We start from the raw sequence: 21,331 nt of genomic DNA on the forward strand, positions 1-21,331 counted from the left end.
GGTCATCTGCATGCAACCAAATCTTGTCCCATTGCCTACAGATGGAGCAATCTTATTTAGATATCCGTTCGTGAAGATTATTTTCATTTCATCCATTAAGTTGTCATATCCTTTCTTGTAGTCAAAATGTCTTGCCCGCATCATCATAGTAAATTGAGGAGGACTTCCTCTGTAATTGCAGTAAGGTCATGTGGTAGTCATGTGGTGTTGTTGTTCTTGGGTGATCATGTGAGAAGAAAGATGAGGGAACACCCATCACCCCTTCCCAGCATCTCCTCTTTATTCTCTCACACGCACACACACACATGCAGTGGGGAGTCCCTAAACTGACAGTTCCCCTTCTGCAATGATTTGTGTTCATCCCCTGAATGACTAAGCTTGTCTGGACTCATAAAGGTGTGAAGAGCCCAGGGCCAGGTTTCTACTAATGCTGATGTGTGGTGGCATGAGACAAGAGCACAGCATCAGTCACAATTTGATTTCTCCACTCAGTCATCAGAGACAAAGTCTGTATATGGTCATAAAGAGAGAAAGACACCGAGAGAAAGACAGAGCGAGAGAGAAAAGCTCATTGTGCGTGAGGTACAATAAGAAGGGCAGCTCCTATTGAGAAGGACTGAAGCCGCCTGTTGTCCGAAGTGTACATTTCAGCACCCGAGGGGGCACACACTGCCCGCTTTGTGCCCGTTAGATGGCCCGTATGAAAAACACACACCCATGCAGAGATACACATACACATTCCAACACAAACTCGTGTCAGAACTTTAGGAAACTTCACTTCAGCAGCTCCAAACTAACCAAACGCTGCTTTAATCGAACACTTTCAAATACTGACACTGGTGGAAGAACTAACAGCTGCAGCGCTCCTGTAGCGGCAGCAGTAACTGTCTCTTTCAAGGCGCTTAACTTTTCAAAGCTTTTCACAGCAAACTAGTGTGTGCACACACATGCAGGCAGTGGTGGAATGCTGCACAGAGTATTTATAGAGGGCGATTACATCTTAAAACTCAATTGGCAAGGTAGGAATGCCAGCCAGAGAGGGACACGTGCTCTATTATTCAAGGGTCCTGGGACAGACACGTATGTTGTACAGACTGTAAAGCCCTTTGAAGTAATATGTAGGGCTGGGTAGTGTTTGATACCAGTATTTGTATCAATACCTTAACTTTTTTACCAGTTCCGAAACTATACTTTTGTTGATACCAATTTTATAAAATCTATTTCAACCAAAAGAAAATTATATTCACATTAAGTACAAATCCTGAGAGTGCAACACGGGTTGTTCTCTGTAGTTACAATTGACAGGTGACCTCTGAATGCTTCACATGCAAGTTATTGTAACACGCTACAATTTACTAACGTGCCCTAAACGCGTCACATGCCATCAGGAGACACTAGCTAGTCACCAGTGCACTGAAAAGCCTCCAGTTAGGGCAGCGCACACAACTCAGACCGGTGTGTGGTCCAAAATCTGCTTGAAAATATGTCGTAAGGTGTCATAATGTCAGATTTACTTCCCTCAGTTGCTACCAAGTGATTTGGCAGCCCGCCCAAGTAAAGGCTGTGGTTCGCTCCTACAGTATGTAAACATAGCAAAAGTTATGGAAGGTATTGAAATTTGGTACAGAATTACGAGGCATATTCAATAATAAATCGTACTGAAGCAATTTGATTGGTGCCATAAACGTATCAAAGTTGAGTATCCACCACTGGTAACGTATAAATATATTTTCATGAAATAGAACATAGTCAGCAATACTATGTTCCATAGTACAGGTCAGAGCAATTCATTCCTGATGTTTTATGTTTGTTTACATTATTGGCCAATTTAATTACCTGAATTAAAAGAATTTAGCTTAGCAAGCACACAGACGCAAGCTGCAACACTTCTCCAATTTATATTACAACATCATCACGGTGACAAGAATATCATTCGAAGAACAACACACAAAACAGTGCAACAGTGTGATGGAGAAACAAGCATGTTCCGAACTGCTAATGTCGACAAATCACTGCCTTTAACTTTCCCACGTGACGTATGGTGCATACGGCCTCCAACTGTGACTAAGCTATGATACATAACATGTCCAGGAATACATTCACATACACACACAGACTGGATACCCCTTCCTGATATCGTATGGTGACACACTGCTACCAGGCAGCATGCTCTCCCACACGGGCCTTCCCATTGCCTGACATCCACCGGGGGCATTAGTGACGCAGTAGAAGCACACAGCGGGCATTGTGTGTCCGACGCTGTCATGTCACAGCCCCTTCACTTCAAACACTGACAGCCAGTAGGAGGATGCCGAGCGGAGGAAGCCCAGGTCAGAGGCCAGCTCTGGACTCTGCCACATATTAGTCTCACACACGCATGCATGTATGTTTGGGACTGCTATGTGGCACAGTCCAACAACGAGGACACAATGCGCAGAGGTAAGTAACACGTGTGATAAATTAAACATGCGGCGCGATGACAGCCTTCCATCGGTGCAAAGTGCAACGAATACCCATTATTGAAAGCAAACACACAATTTCACACATGCAGGGGAGGTGGAGGGGATGGGGGGGGGGGGGGGGGGCATAGCACCTGTGCTCAGAGACACGGTGGTAATTTGTAGGGTGAATATTTTTAGAAGTGGCTGGGCAATGCCAAGGAAGGCCTTTTCCACAGCCAGCAGTTATAAGTGGCATGTTACATGCAAACATACAGATGCCCTCTAACTTGTTGCCAACATTGCACAATAGCATTCAAAACAATCTACAGACATATTTGGAACAAGTGTGGGATGTGTGTTAAGTGTGTGGCGTCAGTGGAGAGAAATATCTCAGAACAAAATCTTTGTTTCACCTTTCCAAGACCATGAATAATGTTTGAAAGTTGGAGCTTGGAGAAAGATTCTAATTAACACTCAGTCCAACTTCTTGTTAATAACAGAAAGTTTACAAATGGCGAAACAGCGCACAGCGCCAGCCTTTCCATCTCAGCACAAGAAGATGTCGACACACAGAAACACACACCCTTTCTGCACTGAGCTGTCTGTCTGCTGGCTCTAATGACTAAAATAACCCCCTTGCTCTCTGTTCTCCTTTTCAGGAACACCCTGTTCCCCTGAGACACTACGTTTTCTTGTTTTGTTTATTTGCAAGTGTGTGTGTGTGTGTGTGTGTGTGTGTGTGTGCGTCCACGTGCTTCTGAACGTGTGTTTGTGGGTCGGTGGGGGTCAGACATGCACGTAACGGTTAAGTGTGCGAGTATAATTCAAGCCCCACAGTGTTGGTTAGGTTTTGAGTCAGCCCGACATTATCAATATACCTACACCTCCGCAACCACACACACACTCAGGGAGTGACGGTGATGGAGTTGGCTTTTGAAATGTATACACACACACACACACACACACACACACACACACACACACACACACACACACACACACACACACACACACACACACACACACACACACACACACACACACACACACACACACACACACACACACACACACAGCCCTTATAGTGACACAAAACATTAGACTCCTCTGCATTGACATGCAGACAGACAGATCATTTTCAAACACCCAAAACTGATATTGCGTTGGGATAATTTCTGCTTTAGATATACAAACCTTTGTGTTATCACCTCACATCTATACTAAGTACAACACTTTCAACACACAGGGTCTCGTTTATGCACACTAGACTGAAATAATGCTTCTCAATTCTGTTTCTTACTCATTTACATCAGGAGTGTTTGCTTGTGCTTGTTATGCAGGCTAATTTCTATTGCAGCGAATTCACACACATTAATGCACACAGACTGACGTGTGTATTTACCTGTTTCAGAAGGAAAAAATAAAAAGTTCACAAAGAGTTTTGCGCCCTGCTTATGCTGCCGACTACATGCCTGGATGCTGCAGAAAGTCGATGGCCAGGGGAAGTCTTGGAGCAGAGAGAGATGAAGAAAAGCAATGAAGGGGTGAAAGAAGGAAGAAACAAAAGACAGACAAAAACAAAGAAAAGAAAAGGTAAATGGTTATGAAATTTAAAATAGAAAAAAATGGACAGATAGAATGAATTGCTATGAAATAAAATGTATATCTTCGGTAGTTGTGAAAAAGCAGCAGATCAGGCAGTGAAGTGTTCAAGAGGAGGAAGCTGCAGGTGCACAACACGGCGGATGCAATGGAAGCAACAGAGCATGGTTAGACCAGGGAGTAAATGTGTGATGATGAGAGTTTCTCTGGGACTGATTTTGCACTTCTGCTGCAGCAAATATCTTTTTTGCAGCTGATTCTTGGCCATCATGGTGACAAGGTCTGGTCTCTAGATGTCTTAACATCTCTATTTTTTAAATGAATAGAGAATTCAAGCACTTTAATACAATACCGAGACAGTTGTCCAGGTTATTGCAGCATGTTTGGGGTTGGGGCTGATGTATGACAACAGGCTGTAAACTGATGAGGTGGATTGAATCATTTGTTAAGCAGAAAGTGCCCACCGTGTCTACACGACAAAAAGTACTGTCATCAAGTATTTCTGCTCGGTAACCAACTTTCAGAAGGTCATCTAAAATGAATCACCATCACTCATCAACACTGTGTGAATCACAATGCTTGCCCCCCTTCCAAACAGGCTATTTATAGGTGACCAAGAGAGACCCTTCCCAAAGTGAATCCGTCCGCTCAGTCGTCTGCCGTCAGCTCGCTCTGCTCCACAGATCGCAGAGACGAATGTGAAACTCGTAAGGAAAAGGACAACCAAGGGTTATCAGCACACTTTCAGCAACAGCTAATCAAAGTACAACATAATGAGACAAAGGAAACACAATAAAACAGCATTAGCAGTAATAACCACAATGCATCACTTCCCCTTTTCATTCCATCAGTTTTCACAACTCCAAGTTTTGTCAGCAGTGAAGCAACTTCCTCTGCAGGCAACTCAGGGAAACAAAACCTACCTGTCACACCACAATTTCTAAGACTCAGGAATGCTTTGAGAGAAAAATATTAGCTCATGATGATTTGATGCCGATTACTGCTTCTCATCCACTACCTGAAAACATTAAAAGAAAAATGTATGTTGTCTTATCTGGAATTAGCAAATCCATTCCCTGTCAAACTAAACTGGTTAGCTTCATAAAAACAGCCTGTGGTAAACACACGAGGCAAATAGAGAAGAAATAACTGCAACACATGCACATGCAGCTATTCACACTCATCATAGTTGACCTCTGGTAGCGCAGGTGTAGTGGCATCTATTTAACCTATTGACAGCACCACAAACAGAAAAGACCTCTCAACAGTGACTTCAGTTTATCACTACAGTAATTGCATTTTGACCCACAAGTTCGCGTTGGATAACGGTTGCATTTCACTGAGTCTGCACCAGACGGCCACACAGTCACTACCATCACTTTGTGCCTTTACTTAGCTGCAAATAACCATCATTACATTTCAGTAATGACTCCGGATCCTATTTCTGTTTCTGAAAGGTCATAGTCCATATGTTACAATTGCTTTACTGTCAACAGCAATTTACCCAAAGCTGCTTCTGTCACTGCATCTAAAAACTAAAAACATTTTCAGATTAATTTGTGATCGAGCAGGAAATAAGCATGAATAGAGTTCAAACTGATGGCATCAGCCAAAAACCAGGCATGAACACTGACTCAGGCACATATCGTACACTACGTGGGAAGTTAAGATTCTTACCAGCAACTCCCCAACTATCCTGAAGACAACATAGTTTATCCAGATGAAAGCTGCTCCTCCACGTGTCGATATGCACACGCTACCTGTCAGAGACCGTCCGCTGTTTGCTGCCTCGATCAACTATTCCACACGTATGCTGCTTCACTGTTTGTGACGCCACTCCTCCCTCCAACGGGCAACTTACAGTCAGCTAAGTGACAGTCACTATTAGTCACCTTCCTCCCTCTCTCTAACCACCAGCTCAGCTTCCTTCTTCTCCTCCTCCCGCTCTCCTCCTCTTCCCCTAAATTTGCCTGAATGCCGCAGTCTGGAGCGACAACAAGGAGAGCGCTGTGTCCAGTAAAGTCCTCGATCCGTTTTCTGCTCTCTTTCTCTCTCATGTGGAACTCCTCCTTCAGCCCAGCCTCCTTTGTAAAGCAGTGCATGGCATTTACATACAGTGACAACTACACATGTGTGTGCAGAAAAACACACAAACCTGGGACCAGTTCCTTATTTCGTCAACCAGGTCTGTGTGTGTGTGTGTGTGTGTGTGTGTGTGTGTGTTTTTCTGACATATAGGGCAGTGAATCAGCACATCTACTTCTTTAAATGGCACGCCCACACACTGTTACACACAAATATACACACACAAACTTGCAAACTGCTTAGATGGCAATAAGACTGAACATAGCTGTGTCAATGTTGGTTATTCCACACTGTGCTGCCTGCTCATAATAAAAAGGTACAGCAGTACTAAAAGTCCTGATCATTATTTAACAGAAGTAGGAAGTATATAAAACCCCCACACAGGATGCTGTTAGAAAAATGTGCCGTGGTCAACCAACCACACAGCAATTAATTACAGCAGATAGCAAACAACTGACACAAGTGGATATAAATGTCTCGGAGACATTACTGATTAGTTGTGACATTGTGCAGGTGACGACACAAGAATTACCCTGCAAGAAACCAAAGAAGTGAAATATCATGAATCCATAGTTAGCGCCACACTCAAATGTTACACCTGTGTTTAGGTTATTCAAATGTTTAGTTTCATATGGCTTTTTTTAATATACTTTGACAGTTCATTGACAAAAATCAAGAAGTGTAATTTTCCAACTTTTCATCTGAAGTCATGCTTACTTCTCAGCGACTGGCTCCTCTTTCGAAGCCAGTCGAGAACATCGATATTTAATGCTCAATCAAACATATACATACAAGTACATTCCGCCAACAATAGCCACATAGACACAAAGAAACACCTCAACACAGATACGGCCGCTCCTTGTTGAAATTATCCTTCACTGAACCTCCTAGTGGTGAGTTCCTGCATAATAATTTTATTAAACAGCATAGTGAACAAATGTATCATGGACTGGTCCAAAATAAGAAGGCTGTTAGCTTTCTAGGGCAAATAAAAACTTGTAAAATATTTTTTTAACTAATCAATTATTAACATGTGCATATTGTCTTTTATATTTCTTGAAGAGACTCAAGGAAAATTCTTAACTACCAAACATTTTGATGAACGGCATACAGTTTGAAGAGCTACTTCCTCCTTGGTAGACCTTAGGTCAACTCATCAGATTAGAATACAGAGTGAGCAGTTTAATAATGAATCTGCATTAAATTGTCAAACATATATCTACATAACCACACTTTAAATAAGCAATGCCACATGTAGAATGCCTGTTATACGTAGCAAAGAGGCAGCACTGCGCTGATGGATTGTCTGTGTGTGATGTTAGTGTGTTACAGTATTGAAATCAATAACACTCCGTCAGAGGGCCTCTTTCTTCCATCACCGTATCTAACCCAGTTATCCGTCTCTCTGGACTCACACTCTCACCACCCTGCATCCCTGAAAGAAGATAGACAAACTCACAAACCACAAAGCTAGTAGTCGCTATCACAACAGAGGAGAACACTGGCCATCGTGGTTCGGCAGGACCCCGCTAACAAGAATCCCTTGTTTCCACACAAAGCATTCAGCAGTGGCGCAGCTCCACTTCTCATAGTGCCCACAGTGTATTTACTGGGTTATTTTGGTCCGGGGGCAGGACCCCTGAAGGCCCTCAGCTCATTGGTTGGGGAAGCTGCGTTCCTGTCAAGTCTGGCCAATCATATGGCATATATGTAGGAGGGGAAATCAGAGTCCAAGACAGCCTTGTACTCTTTGATAGTGGGCTATCGAGGACCCAAACACACACATAAACACAAACAGAAGGCCACAAACACACACAGAGCGCACCAATCAAGTCCCTCTGTACTTGTCGGGGAGGCAACTTCCCCATTGTTTAGCCCCCTCTGTTGCCACGGCTGCCAAGAGGTTGCAAACAAAATACTACGTATAAAGACCACTACTGTAGCTCTACTGAGAGTGTCGAACAACTGTGTTGATATGTCTGAGAAAATTTGACCCAGCTATGCTAACCTAAGGCTATCCACTATCAAGTAGGACAAACAGTGCTGTCGATACATCAGACAAATTATAGCTACACCAGTAGGCATTGGGTTTACAATGTACGCATTGAAATGTGGATTTGCGGGTAAATATGTTTTTCCAACTTTTTGTCTGTATTATTTTCTGTAAATCTGTATCACATGTGCAGCACACACTGTATCAGAAGCTACTGTTTCTGATGCTGCTGACAAAGACTGAAATATTACAAGTAAAATAATGTTTTTTTTGGGCATCAAATAGAAATATTATAGACATATTGCCAATCATTCTATACCAATTATCCTCTTAAACTTATTATTTATTAAAATCATTTATAATTTCTCACTTTACACGGTCTCATGCGATACAGGTTACATCATATGACCTCACGTAACCTCAAGCTGTGTGCATGAGTATTAAGCTTTCTGTTGTGGTGTAATAACAGCACCTGCTATCGCTGCTATTAAATTATTCAGAGGCAATAATGTGCCATAACAACCTGAAAGATATCTCTGCATGAATAAATGGTAGAACATTTTAAAACAGAAAAATATGTCAGGATTTACAGCTTGCAGGTAACTATGTGAAGATGTTCCAATCACAATGCAGCAAGCCACGAGTTGTTTATTTTTAGAGCACCCTATTTCTATTAGGAGCATATAAATTATCAGCTATTAACACTGAGTAAACAACAGAGACTGTGTGTGTGTGTGTGTGTGTGTGTGTGTGTGTGTGTGTGTGTGTGTGTGTGTGTGTGTGTGTGTGTGTGTGTGTGTGTGAGAGAGAGAGAGAGAGAGAGAGAGAGAGAGAGAGAGAGAGAGAGAGAGAGAGAGAGAGAGAGAGAGAGAGAGACAAGTATCCAACCAACCAGCCATGCAACATTTCTCATTGCAGGGATGAGTGTCACCATGTACGGGGAAAATGGAATGGAAGGCATTCAGGAGATGAGGAGGGAGATAACACACACACACACAAATGTATAAACAAAATGAATTTCCCTTTGGCAGTCACACACCCAGACCTGATCCTCTACAAAACTTTCCACTTCCCCTCACTCTCATCGGCCATCTCTGTCTCTCTCTTTCTCCTACTTTCATCCTTGATGGGACAATGGGCACCAAATAAGGGGTCTGTTTTTGATTAAATTAAATGTTGTGTCTCTACACACAGACACACACACAGTCTTATAGAGTATACACATGTATCACAGGATATGAGATGATTCTGCTTTGTACCAAACTAACTCTAACAAAGAGATAGAGATAATCTAATAAAAATGACAATAAACTTGGGCAGAGTACGGTTGTAAGGCCAAGTTCTAAAAATGAGAAGAGCACGGCTATCAATAAAGAAAGGAACATCAATTAAGTTCTTCATCCTGATATAAATTATGTTAGAAACTAATTACGTACTACTTTAACAACTATCAAAAAGTCATGATTGTCATACCATTTTAAAAAGTCACATGTTGATGCTAATTTTGAAAGTCAAAAAAGGGAAGTTTCTTATTCTTTCTTTTCCTAAAATCTAATAGAAGTTGGTAAACAGGCATTTGAACTGCTAAACAATGGTGTGGTGTTTGACAACTTGCCAATAAATATATATTTCTGTTGAAACAATATACAACATAAAATTCTAGACATAATTTGGGGTAATAAATGCTACTTGGCAACAAAGACTAATTCCTGTGCTGCCGCAGTGAGACCTTAAAAACAGTCTAGTTACTCTGCAATCTGTATTTCAAATGGACATTCAAAGGGACGGTTTAAGATGGATTTTTTAAATTCATTAGTGATACAAATGAAAGTATAGAGAAGGGTTTAAGGACTTCGAGGCTGGATTCAGGGTCAATGATGGAAGCAGATTTGATGACAGAAGAATAAGCTATCCCACCGGGCGACAGCAACAGTTGAATTAAACTGTAAATTAAGCACCATCAACATAAATGGAAGAACATATTCTACTTCTGAATGATCAAGTAGAAACCTGATAAGCGATGTGGTCCGAGGTGGAGGTCTGTTTGAACCTCAACACACTGTAAACTGAGGTGGATTAAACATTGTCCGACGTAAATGAAAAGCTACAGTCAACATCAGGTTAAAACCAATCCAAGGGCTCCAGCATTAGTACCAGCCATATATCAAAGACAATAACTAAGTCATGGTGCACATAATAAAAGGCAGACCATAATCCAATATGAATATATTTGGCACAGTTATGTGCATCTTGAGTCAGTAATCAATGGGTCATTTAACATTCTCACAGGAGTTCATTTTGTCTGTTCAAAGCCTTGAAACCAGACTAAAATTGTTTTTAAAAAGGGATAATCTGACAGAGAACAGCCTTTCTGTTTCTATTACCATTAGTTTTAAAGCACTGTCAATTAAAAAAAATACTTGGAATTACACTGTGAAAACCTGTTTGAGGAGCCCAGAGGCCTTACTATTCAGAGAGCGGTCAGCACTGTGCAGGAAAGTCCCTTTCCTATTTAGAAAGACTGTTCAGTCTGCAGTGCAGACTATTCAATTAGAAAGAGTTTGTGCACGAGTTAAATATAAGCAGGAAACACATCTCAAATCTTCAGAGCTCCATTGAGGTTATAAATCAAATTTTCTATTTTGCAATGCACATCATCTAAAAGGTTTGTGTACAAAAGTGGAACTACTTCATTTTCATTATTCATTTGTTTTGCGTGAGGAAAACAAGCTGTTAAGACAATAAGACATATTTAACGTACTTTTCTGTGAACATTTTAAAGATAATTTAACATTTTAGTGTCTTTAATATTTCCACAAAAAAATTACATACCTGAGACAACTGGTAAACATCTATAAGAAAATACAAACATCAAGTGTCATTTGTTGTGGGCCTCTCAAAGAGACGAGGTTTCAGAGAGCCACATCTACAAACTACAAATGACACCCGCAGTTCACAGTAACAAGCAAACGGTCCAAACACACAGAACTAGGCAGCTGCCGTGTGTGCTGCATCACAGATGCAGATGAAGCACCACTCTGACAGAAGAACGACAGACTGAGCGAGACCGTCACTACCGTCTGTCTGTCAAAAGAGGATATGAAACAGCGGAGCGGAGACAAGATGAGGAAGTGGAGTCACACATTCAGCACATGCCTTAAGTGGTCCCACCCACACTCACTTCTGACAGATCATGGGTCATGTTGTCATGTAGCACATGCCAAGCTGTCATTCCTACGGTTTTCTTGAAAAAGTCCGAGCTTCAGCAGCAAACGTATACTGTAGTCTGTTTGGTTTTGGTTTTTATTTTGGAGGGAAATCCAGTGCACCACGAAGGCAGTTCCTCAAACACCTTTATCTGGCCTCGTCACAAAGCAGCAAGAAAACTGACCAGGTCACCGGAGATCTGGCCATATGGCGAACGGATGAAGCCGTGTTTACACACACCTGATGCTCTTTCACACTAGAGTACATCCATTGAACCCAGGCAGTGTGTGAGTGTTTGCGTGTGTGTGTGTGTGTGTGTGTGTGTGTGTGTGTGTGTGTGTGTGTGTGTGTGTGTGTGTGTGTGTGTGTGTGTGTGTGTGTGTGTGTGTGTGTGTGTGTGTGTGTGTGTGTGTGTGTGTGTGTGTTTCCCTCTGTGCACACGGCTGCCTGCCTCTGTTTACATGAAGAAAATTAATCCCATCACCGACACTTCTAGGCGGACATGAGCCCAATGAGGCAGAAAATCTGACCCCTACACACACGCGCGCGCGCGCGCACACACACACACACACACACACACACACACACACACACACACACACACACACACACACACACACACACACACACACACACACACACACACAGGATGCAATGTTTGTGCTAATTTGTGCACTTTTTAAGTCGCACATTTAAATACAGACATCCACAAACACAAAAAAGGATCAGAAAGGTCTGAATATAAGCAGCAGTTCGGTAATTGAGACATTAATTAATGTGTTCAACTCTCTTGTGACACTTTTATGCTCAACTCGATACTGTTTACATCTGCTGGCCATCTGAGCAAAGCTGCAGCTGTGAGAGTGAAGTCAGTCTATCAGGCAACGCCGCTGCTCCACATATTGGCCGGTGACCTTTAACCTTGCTGACAGTGACCTCACAGCTCAGTGTGTTTACTGACCCCAGCCCCTCTCATACTGTGTGCACTCTGTAACCCCGATGGTTCCTCCATGTGCAGCTGTCCCATTCTCCGATGTGTCTACACTGAACACCGGCTTGTTATGAGTTGCACACACAAACTTCCTGGTTACTTGCATATATTTCCTCTCACACAACTATTAATTACTTTCAAACTTAGTCTTTTAACTAAAGGTTACCTCGAACACTGTGTTATGTATCAGGCAGCAGATACCCTATATCTCCACTATATCTTCTCTGACAGGGTTTTAGCTCAGAGGCATTCTTATGAACCTTCGGTCAGCACGCTAAAAGGCGCGTGATAAAATTACAAGACAATAATTCAATCAAACTGGCTCATTGACATGTGGTAGCACTGCATTAGTTATAGCTAAACAGCGTGCCAATGCTGCTGGTTACACAACAGAAGTGTTTCCATTCATGGATTCACAGTAACCAGGGGGAGGCAGACGCAGAGTGAAAAAGAGCACCAGTGACGACCCGAACACCAACACGGGGAGAGAAGTTTCAAACTATGCGAATGCATTTAAAAACCCATTATTTCCACAGACCTACAGCTGGATCTGGTCACATTCATGTGCCACGATCATCTGAGTTTGTCCATCTGTTACGGAAACAGTGAACAACCTGTAGATGGAGGTTCTCGTGCTCTCCAGTATCTAGTCTTTAATATTGAAACCAATGCAGATAAATCCATGTTTCACCACAAAATGTGACCTCAGTGATGCTGTGCAACTTCCGTGCGAAGCTCATTTTACTGGAAGTGATTCAAGGAGAAGCACAATCAACAGGAACACTTCAGCAATCATCTCTCCACGTCTAACATCTGGTTTTCCATCCCTAAAACCCACCATTCACAATTTTTGTCGTAAACAGTCGTATACTTTAAATCATTAGGATGGCTAAGCTCCAGCTTTTCTAAACCACTGGGTGAACGCTAATGGTCACATCTCAAAAGGAAATTTCTTAGAAAAGCACTGAGAATGAAAGTAGACAAGTTACGGCCGTAAGCAGAAGCTCGTAAATAAAGACGCTGCTGTCGGTCACAAGCGGACCTGATGAGGCCAGAACGAGGGTCAGGAGTCAGGGGTCAGAGAACGGGGTTTACACTTGGCTAGCGTGACATAAGGAGGCACACACATTTTGAGGAGACATGTAGGTCGTGCTATACAGATTCCAGACAAACTACCTGAGGAGGGAGTCATGTTAGAACTCGACAGTCAGTACAGCTCAAATCCTCAAATCCGCATTCACCCAGAAATTCAACCCAGAAAACCATGTATTTCATTGTACAATGGCAGCCAAATCCAAGGAAAGTGTCTTATGAATCATATATTGACCTTGCATTACTGGACAGCAACAGGCACAACAAATTATACTTTCCACTCAACACACGCACACACTAATAATAAACTCATGGAACTAAAGCCCACTATGCAGCGGGGAGACAAGGGGGGCGTAAATATGCAGTGGTGCCTTCATTATTTTTATGTTGGCACCACGCAGGACTTCCAAGCAAAGTACTTGAATAAGCAGCGGTGTATAACCGTCTGTGCAGTTTACGGTCACAGCTTATACATAGCAGCATACCCCGGGGCTGAGGTGTTGTTACTGATACTGGCCTGGCTGCAGCTTATAAATGGCAAGAGGGGCAGCTCTCAGCAGGCCTCCACAAGACAGTTAAAGGGGAAAAGCGGTGCATTATGATTTACAAGTGGTATCTTTATCAAAAAGAAAAGCAGTTTCTTTAGTTTTAAATCTGTCTTCAATTTGGTAAAAATCCAAATAGCTGCTCGAAATAAACTGAGAAAAATAAACTTGGAAATGACATCCGAACATGTGATAATGATTTGATCTCGATTTTTTTTTCTCATGACTTTGTGTTTCCACAAATGTTCTGAACAGATTCATAACAAAATATTCAGTAAGTACTGTATAATTTGTGATGTTTGCAGCCATATGAACGTGGCTGTAAGCATACACATGACTGACTACAAAGCAGAAATATTCGTTTTTAGCGTGACTCTTTTCAAAAAGTAACCAAAACGAAGTTGTGCCTTTCTTTTCCTAAAAAAAAACCTCAACTTGAATGAATTCATTTTCAGGTCGATAAATCACAATACTTTCCATGAAAAGTGAGAAATACGCAGTTCAAATGAATCCGCGCAGGGGTGGTGGAGGTGGTGGTGTTGTTTTAACAGAAGCTGGAGATCAGTGACGGTGCTGAAATACAACTTACCCGCTCTGAAGGTCAGACAGAACGAAGTAAAGAGTCGGCTTCAGGAAAAGTGCGTGCCCACTCCTCCGCGCTCTGATACCAAAAAGCCCTGCGGAAACTCTCTGGAGAAAAAAAGTGGCGCTTCAAAAGGGACACAAGAACAACAACACGAATTTGAAGTTTCTCTGTATCCCCACGAACTGACGCGGTGTGTACAGCCGCTGCCACCTCGGTGGCTAATTTGTTTTCGTTTTGACGGTCATGTTGTCACAACTTGGAGCGTCTGTGGTCACCTGTGCCACCACCAATGGCAAAAGCGGAAATGGGCTTATGGGAAATGTAGTTTACTCTCGACCTCTACAGACTGCGGTATTTTGAGGTGATGACGTGATGCCTGTTGACTGCTAGGGGAGTTTTGAAGATCATGCATGCACTTCAGACATATAATATAAAAGAATGTAGAGCACGCACTAAATAAACCGTAACCTACATAGAGTGGACTTTTCTATTGTTTAACTTGGTTTGATGGGTACGTTATTCTTGTGTTCATAGCTTGGAAATATCCCTGAAATTCTTATTTACAGCCAAATGTAGAAGATTGAATATTTTTTTGATCCTTAAAAAAACATGCTGTGGGAACAGTGTTTAAGTTATAAGATTATGTCAAGTAGGCATAAATAACATGCTGGGACAGTTAATAACAATTTGGAAAATTGATATTCCCTAAAGCATTTCTATTCAATCTGTCATCTGGCTGCTGGTTTATTTCAGGCTATTTGCAAACCACAACATGAAGCAGCAATCAACACTGTTGCTATGGGTTGGAGTATTCTAAGCCACCTGTAGATCTACACTTTGTCCAAAACAATTGTCCAAACATTACTATTAAAATATATAAAACAAATGTCAAATGAAATGTAGAGCTTGCAGTAGTCAGAGCAGTGAAATTAAATAAAACATAGGCTGTGTTGTTCTAGGCAGAACAGCAGGGAACCAAAACACTGCCAGGACCTAACAGAGAGCCTCAGAGGAACTCTTTCTATTGTTGTGTCACTTTTATGCTCAGGGTTTTTTTTTTTAAGTGAGAATTTGTTCTTGTTCTTGTACAGTGACATCGCACTTCACTATTCAGAGAAGTGGCCTGGTGTTTCTGAGGGCAAACAATGTGGTTTTATGTATGCAAGATCTTCCTCACCTTCTTCAGTCACACGGTCCACATGTTGTCTATGCATTTTTAATTATCACATTTATGCCCTTTTTATAGTTACATTACAGACATAAAACCACCTCATGTAGGGTCTGTTTCTGCTGGTTTTTCTCAATAGTGTTTTGTTTTTTTCCAAGTTTCAGAAATGTATATAGCATATTGACACTGAGGGGGAAAAAAAGTATTCAGAGAAGTGAAGAATGACCATCCAGTGATTGTTGGAGCTGAGAAAACTGTAATTTGTTTTTAACACAGGTAATACCCAGTACGACCATAAGAGGGAAGCAAATATAAAAATAATATATTGTCCACGAACATTTCAGAGACAGGACAGGAGACCTTTGAATGGGCAGTTTTTAATGAAGGCATGATGAGTATATTTATGAATGAATTCTTATTTGATAAACTAGACCACACACTAAAACAATCACCGGTTGCTAATCAGAAACATCCTGCTGTCCTCTGCGATAAGATAACACCATCAACTATAATTTTATTACCACAAGTGGATTATTCTAATGACTTTTTCCTTCCTTGTATACTGTAGGAACAGTCAATGTGCAAGTCAGTCCAGGTGAAATGACTGTGACTATGTCTAAAAGACGGATAAATCAATGTCAATGGTAGCACCCGCCCCATTATCGAGCAAAAAAAAAAAAAAATCATACTTACATTCAACACACAGAAATGGACCACTTTATACACTTTGGACCATTAAAAAATTGAGAGTCAAAATATGCAGGTGGCAGTGAAAGACACATAAGCAAGAAGACAGCTAAGATGTTTTTTTAGCCAAGAAACGCTTCAAAGAAAAGAAACTTTGCCCACATCAACAGCCGATGTCTGAGGTAATCATCTCTGGCCCTTTCAGTGCAGGGCAGTCATTAATATCCACGTAATACAAAGTGAGGCTGCCTCAAAATGTTATTTGCAACATTGTCAAAATTCAAACCAAACGCTAAATCAAGGTTTTATAGAGTAACTTCTCAAGTGTGCATGAAACAAGCCCCTGGAAGTAAAAATGTTCCACCCTGGTAATCCATCTATCCATGAACTTTAGGAACTCTTCAAGAAAATGTGTCACACATGTATGTTCAACATGCAACAATGTTGTCTGTGTAGAATACTGGTGGAAGCACAACATACACACATCCCTCTTTGCCAAGTGTGCACGGCTGGGCCGAAATGGGATGTGCTTCTCATTTCAGGCCAGACAATGTTCGCTTTCTCAAACAGCCCTAAGAATTAGGATCACAATGTGTATGTGCAAAAAACAAATCTGTATCTGAACATGATCCAAGGCTCATTGAGTATTTTTGAGTTTTATGAGTGCAATGAGCTAACAGCAGGGTTCTTGAAGTGACCGGGGACTCCAATGTTTAGGGTAAGGAGGGATACTGAGGATGCCACCAGTCCATGAGCCTCACACTTTGTACGGGGTCCAACACCACCTGAGTCCCACCTTGATCCCCCCTCTTCTTACCCCGCTGGAGCGGCGAGTCCTGGAACACGAGACGAACGCGGTGGTGGCGCATGTCTGTGCTTACATTGATTGTGAACTGTGAGAACGAGAGAGAAAGGGAGAGACGAGTGCAGATAAGGGAAGGAGTTGAGGAGGTCATTTTTCTCATTAGTCCAGGAGAAAGAAAAAATAAAAAAAGAATTAGTTTAATACTCGGTTCAGAAGACAATCAGGGCTAAAGCTTAACATCAGTAAAAACAATGGAAGAACATCGTTAAGCGTTCCTTAACAAAAAATGTGGAAAGATTTAGATTTTTTTTTTGACATGATTGACTCAGGACTGTGCTTCTCTGTCTTCATTCAACTGTGAGGTTTTATGTGACCTACACATTTTGCAAAACAAGTTTTCTATCAACATGGAGAGCTCTACCTGCTCTTAAGCATCACTCAACTGATAGAAGAATTAGACATTTTATGATAAAATAAAAACACAATGTCCCACTGATTGGTTGAGGAAGACACTACAGAGTTACTTTAACTCAGTAGAACTGTATTTTAATATATACAAATGTTAATTAGCAACATTAATCTCCTTGCCTATTAAAAACTCTTGATGATCTATCAAAATCAACACAGGTCAGCTACAGGGCAACATGCAAAGAGTCAAGAAAAGAGTTTAGTTGCCAAAAACCAAGAGTCTCTTACCAGGGTCAGCGTCATGCCCATGACTACAGGTGTGAAGATGAAGTTGAGGGTGGTGACCTGAAGCACGTAGCAGTCGGAGTTCGAGTTCATGTGAACATCTTCATACTGTCGTGGCAAGCGCAAGGAGTTGGCACAACCATTCTTACCGTGTCCCTGCTGGGAGAGAGATGACCAGAGAAACACTCACAATATAAACATGACCGCAGCAACAGGCCCTTACCAACTTTTTATGAAGCTCAAATAATGGAAAAGAAATGGAGGCACTTTAAAAAGAAAAGAAAAAAAGCCAGTTACCTGCTTTAAAAATTTGAAGTTAAACTCCCACAATGTCTCTGGTCGAGTCCCTGATATCTTTTTGACCCAGAAGAGTAAACACTAAAACAGGAAAACATAAGCATATAAAACACACATTACCACATTGAAAGGGAAGCTGGGAGACAAACATGCATAGTTGGGTTTCTTCCTTTCATGTCAGGAAAATGATAAAAGAAGAAATATGCATTTTCCGTTTAACCTTTAGGTGTCTAACCATGCGCCATTTGCTATGGGTGGGGCTTTCAGTAAAGAAAAACACGGCACCAAAGGACCTTCCAATAAATGCAAGTTTAACTTCTGAGTCCCTTCGTGCTGCCTCGTCTCCTCAAGTCTGAAATTGCCGTGGATAACTGGTATTTCTAAGAAGGCTATACACAGGCTGGATTAACCTTGAGTCGTACACAAATGCCAGCCACACGCAATCAGATAAGGGATGGAAAAATAAAGACAAACAAAATGTTACTCTACCCTGAACACATTCACACAATAACTGAAGTAACATATCCGTTATTTTACCTTAGAGTTGAGCAAGGTAGTCGGCGTAGATTCTGGCAGTGCAGGACTTTTTGACACACGCAAGCTGAACGGCTCATACAAATGGAAAAGGGAGCGAATCACACAGGCTCGTAGACAGCGCATCCTGTCAATGGATTCAGGCTGCAGACGACACGGCAGATCAACATCCACCCTGTAGTGTCTTTAAAACACAGAGACAGCAGATGGGAGGGAAATAGAAGACATCAATATATATATATACATACATACTCACAGTTCAACAAGAAATGATGGCATTAAATGCACGTTATTAAATATTCTAAGAATCATGTGTTATTTTTGTGGAGTTTAAAAATCACAGAGCAAAAATGAAAGCATGGATGTGGCAGTGACACAGCAGGAGCCTCCTTCTCCAGCCATAACACTTCCTCCAGCTCTTATTTATTGAGTTACTCATGTGGTCCACAAATTGACCACAACTGGAAAGAGTAAACCCACCAAATAAAATCCAGTCAGAATGCATCATTGCCGTTTCCTGTAATTGTCATGCCTTTCAGTAAGGATACTCCACTCAAGTACTCTTGTTTAACCTCAAGAGAAAAACTCTTCTTTTAAGAGCCAAATACTTTAATCAATAACTGCACACACAAAAGTTATTAAAAAGCATCTCACCTTCTGTAGAGTCTGGTCCAAAAAGCTGCAGTACAAGTGACTGTCCAGGCATTCCTACAGATCAGAGCAAATCTGCACACATCCTGGGGCCGAATATAGGAGGAGAGCACCAACCAGATGTCCACTGGATAATCCTCCCCGTAGCTGCTCTCACTGCTTTCTGCAAGATTAACAGGCAAACATCACCATGAATACCACGATAACTGAGCCCCCAAAACAATGAATCATTCATGCGTTAACAATGTTTTCAAGTATGTAGCAAAGACAAAAAAGAAAGAAAAGAAGAATAAACCTTTTCTCCTCTTGTTTTTCTTTTTGCGGACCACTTTAGTTTCATTTTCTCCGTCTTCCTCGGGGTCTAGGTCATCACTGCTTTCCAAAGCGTCTGCTGTGGCACTTACAGCAGACGAGAGGACCTCTTCTACGGCTCCCTGAGAGGCTTCCAGGCCGCAGAGTAATTTTACTGAAACACAGATTTTAAGTTTAGCACATGGATCTACTTTGTCAGACAGGAAAGACCTCAGTTGGTCAAACCGAAGGCGTGTATGTCGGTCCACCGAAACAGATTTACCTTCTTTTTCAATCGCATTTGCAACAGCCTTTTTCACCCTCCCCGACTTCACAACGGCTGGGTCGGCATCGGCGTAATCAGCAACGGTGACTGGGAGAAGACAGGAGGCTTTCCTATCAGTTAGCTCTTCTTTTGAAGTGTTAATGCCACACCATATAAAGTCATTCTTCCGGGTGTCAGGTGATTTCAAAATGCATTTTCCTTAGGATACATCTTAATCTCAGAACCCTAAAATTAATACCGGAGACCGGAGCCAGTGCTGACATTTAAATGCCTGTAGCACTGCCTCTGACTTCCTGAAAAACTAAAAAAAAACACACACCTGGATTTAGTTCAATAGAGTAGAGTGCTAACAGTAGGAAGGTTAGCTTGCTAGCTAAACCTACCTGATTCCGAACAAACGTCCCCGGCCTTAAATTTCAGCCGTTTTCGGTTCCCTTTCTTGGGCATGTCGACACCAACGATCTGTGGACACTTAACGGGGCTGTGAGTCCTGCCATGGCTCTATGGCAAGCTGAGGTAAAGAGAAAGAAGTAAAAATGACAGAGAAATTAAAAAGTGTTCCGCCAGGATCTTCAGCCATCATGGAATGACGTAACACTGCAATTATCGCGAGAGTATCGTTGTCGCGCCTTCCTCTTGCACAGCTTTGGTCTGCCATCTGACGGTAATGATGAACGTTGCGCTATTGTGTCAGGACCAAACTGAGTCATCCGTTATTTTAAACTAACTGTAACTAATGTATTCACCAAACGGTAGACTTTAGATCAAGCAAAAATAATAATAATAATAATAATAATTTCTCCGAATATTTCTGAGGAGTCTGCCACCTGCTTGGCTTCCCTGAAGTTCTATCATGGGATGGTTTCTCTGCCACTTGTATTATCAGCTCATCTACTTGTCACTGTCATGCCAGAAAAGACATCAGAGCGTCCATCAAGCTCTTTGCTGTCTCAGGTTTGGAGCGTCAACAGAGTCTAATTTATTATGACCTCTATTCATTTTCACAGTCAGGGCATATTGATTTCACCTTGAAGGAAACGATCCACAAGGTTTTCTCTTGGTAACAAGATCTCTCATCCTTTGTAATAAGAATAAGACTGATTTTCTTTGTTACTCTTCCAGCCCATTAGCTCCACCATTGAGAGTTAAAAACAATCCCACCTACACATCGATGGTGGTAATTTGGCTTTAAATTGAGTCTTGAAAATCATGTAGGCCTACAAAACAAGTTCTGAGCAAGCATTACCCTTTCTTTCAAATTAAGAAAACTCCTTATAATTACACCAGTCAGTTTTTAATAAACTTTAGATCACAAATGTAAAATGAAATGACTTCTTTGTCCTCATCAATTCTTTTCATTAATCCTACGAGCCTAAT

General features: G+C 41.6%; 2 protein-coding genes across 5 annotated transcripts in view; both read right to left on the reverse strand.

Moving 5' to 3' along the window:
* The window catches only part of tfeb (transcription factor EB), a 30,808-nt gene extending 16,013 nt beyond the window's left edge, over window positions 1–14,795 (reverse strand). Inside the window, exons 1-2 of one of the 3 annotated variants that reach the window (XM_069710308.1) lie at window positions 14,546–14,795; window positions 3,844–3,948 (exon numbers count right to left, since the gene is read on the reverse strand). The gene's annotated coding sequence lies outside the window, so the exon portion shown is untranslated. Of the gene's footprint in view, window positions 1–3,843; window positions 3,949–7,587; window positions 7,685–14,545 lie in introns of those variants that run through there. The other 2 variants (XM_069710316.1, XM_069710323.1) reach the window with 2 other exon arrangements.
* A 1,151-nt stretch (window positions 14,796–15,946) lies between these two features.
* tmem183a (transmembrane protein 183A) lies at window positions 15,947–20,527 on the reverse strand. Of its 2 annotated transcripts, none has more exons than XM_069710142.1 (8): window positions 20,338–20,527; window positions 19,952–20,041; window positions 19,673–19,843; window positions 19,381–19,540; window positions 18,730–18,910; window positions 18,193–18,273; window positions 17,899–18,051; window positions 15,947–17,290 (listed from the first exon to the last, which is right to left on the reverse strand). In XM_069710142.1, exons 1-8 carry the CDS (start codon window positions 20,399–20,401, stop codon window positions 17,111–17,113), a joined length of 1,080 nt encoding a protein of 359 aa, XP_069566243.1. In that variant the 5' UTR covers window positions 20,402–20,527; the 3' UTR covers window positions 15,947–17,110. The 2 variants fall into 2 exon arrangements, with proteins under 2 accessions (XP_069566243.1, XP_069566232.1); XM_069710131.1 differs by having other exon boundaries at window positions 17,899–18,054.
* Window positions 20,528–21,331: the final 804 nt, after the last annotated feature.

This window comes from Brachyistius frenatus, unplaced genomic scaffold (genome assembly GCF_029030835.1).
Source record: "Brachyistius frenatus isolate BFR_SWC_R1_liver_20210118 unplaced genomic scaffold, ASM2903083v1 Contig_4, whole genome shotgun sequence".
Classification (NCBI taxonomy): Eukaryota; Metazoa; Chordata; class Actinopteri; family Embiotocidae; genus Brachyistius; species Brachyistius frenatus.

Coding starts and splice junctions, on each gene's coding strand:
- tmem183a (XM_069710131.1), bottom strand. CDS start 20,401: ATGCCCAAGAAAGGGAACCGAAAACGGCTGAAATTTAAGGCCGGGGAC. Junction 18,911..19,380: donor TGGACCAGACTCTACAGAAG/GTGAGATGCTTT, acceptor TGTGTTTTAAAG/ACACTACAGGGTGGATGTTG. Junction 18,055..18,192: donor ACTTCAAATTTTTAAAGCAG/GTAACTGGCTTT, acceptor TCTCTCTCCCAG/CAGGGACACGGTAAGAATGG.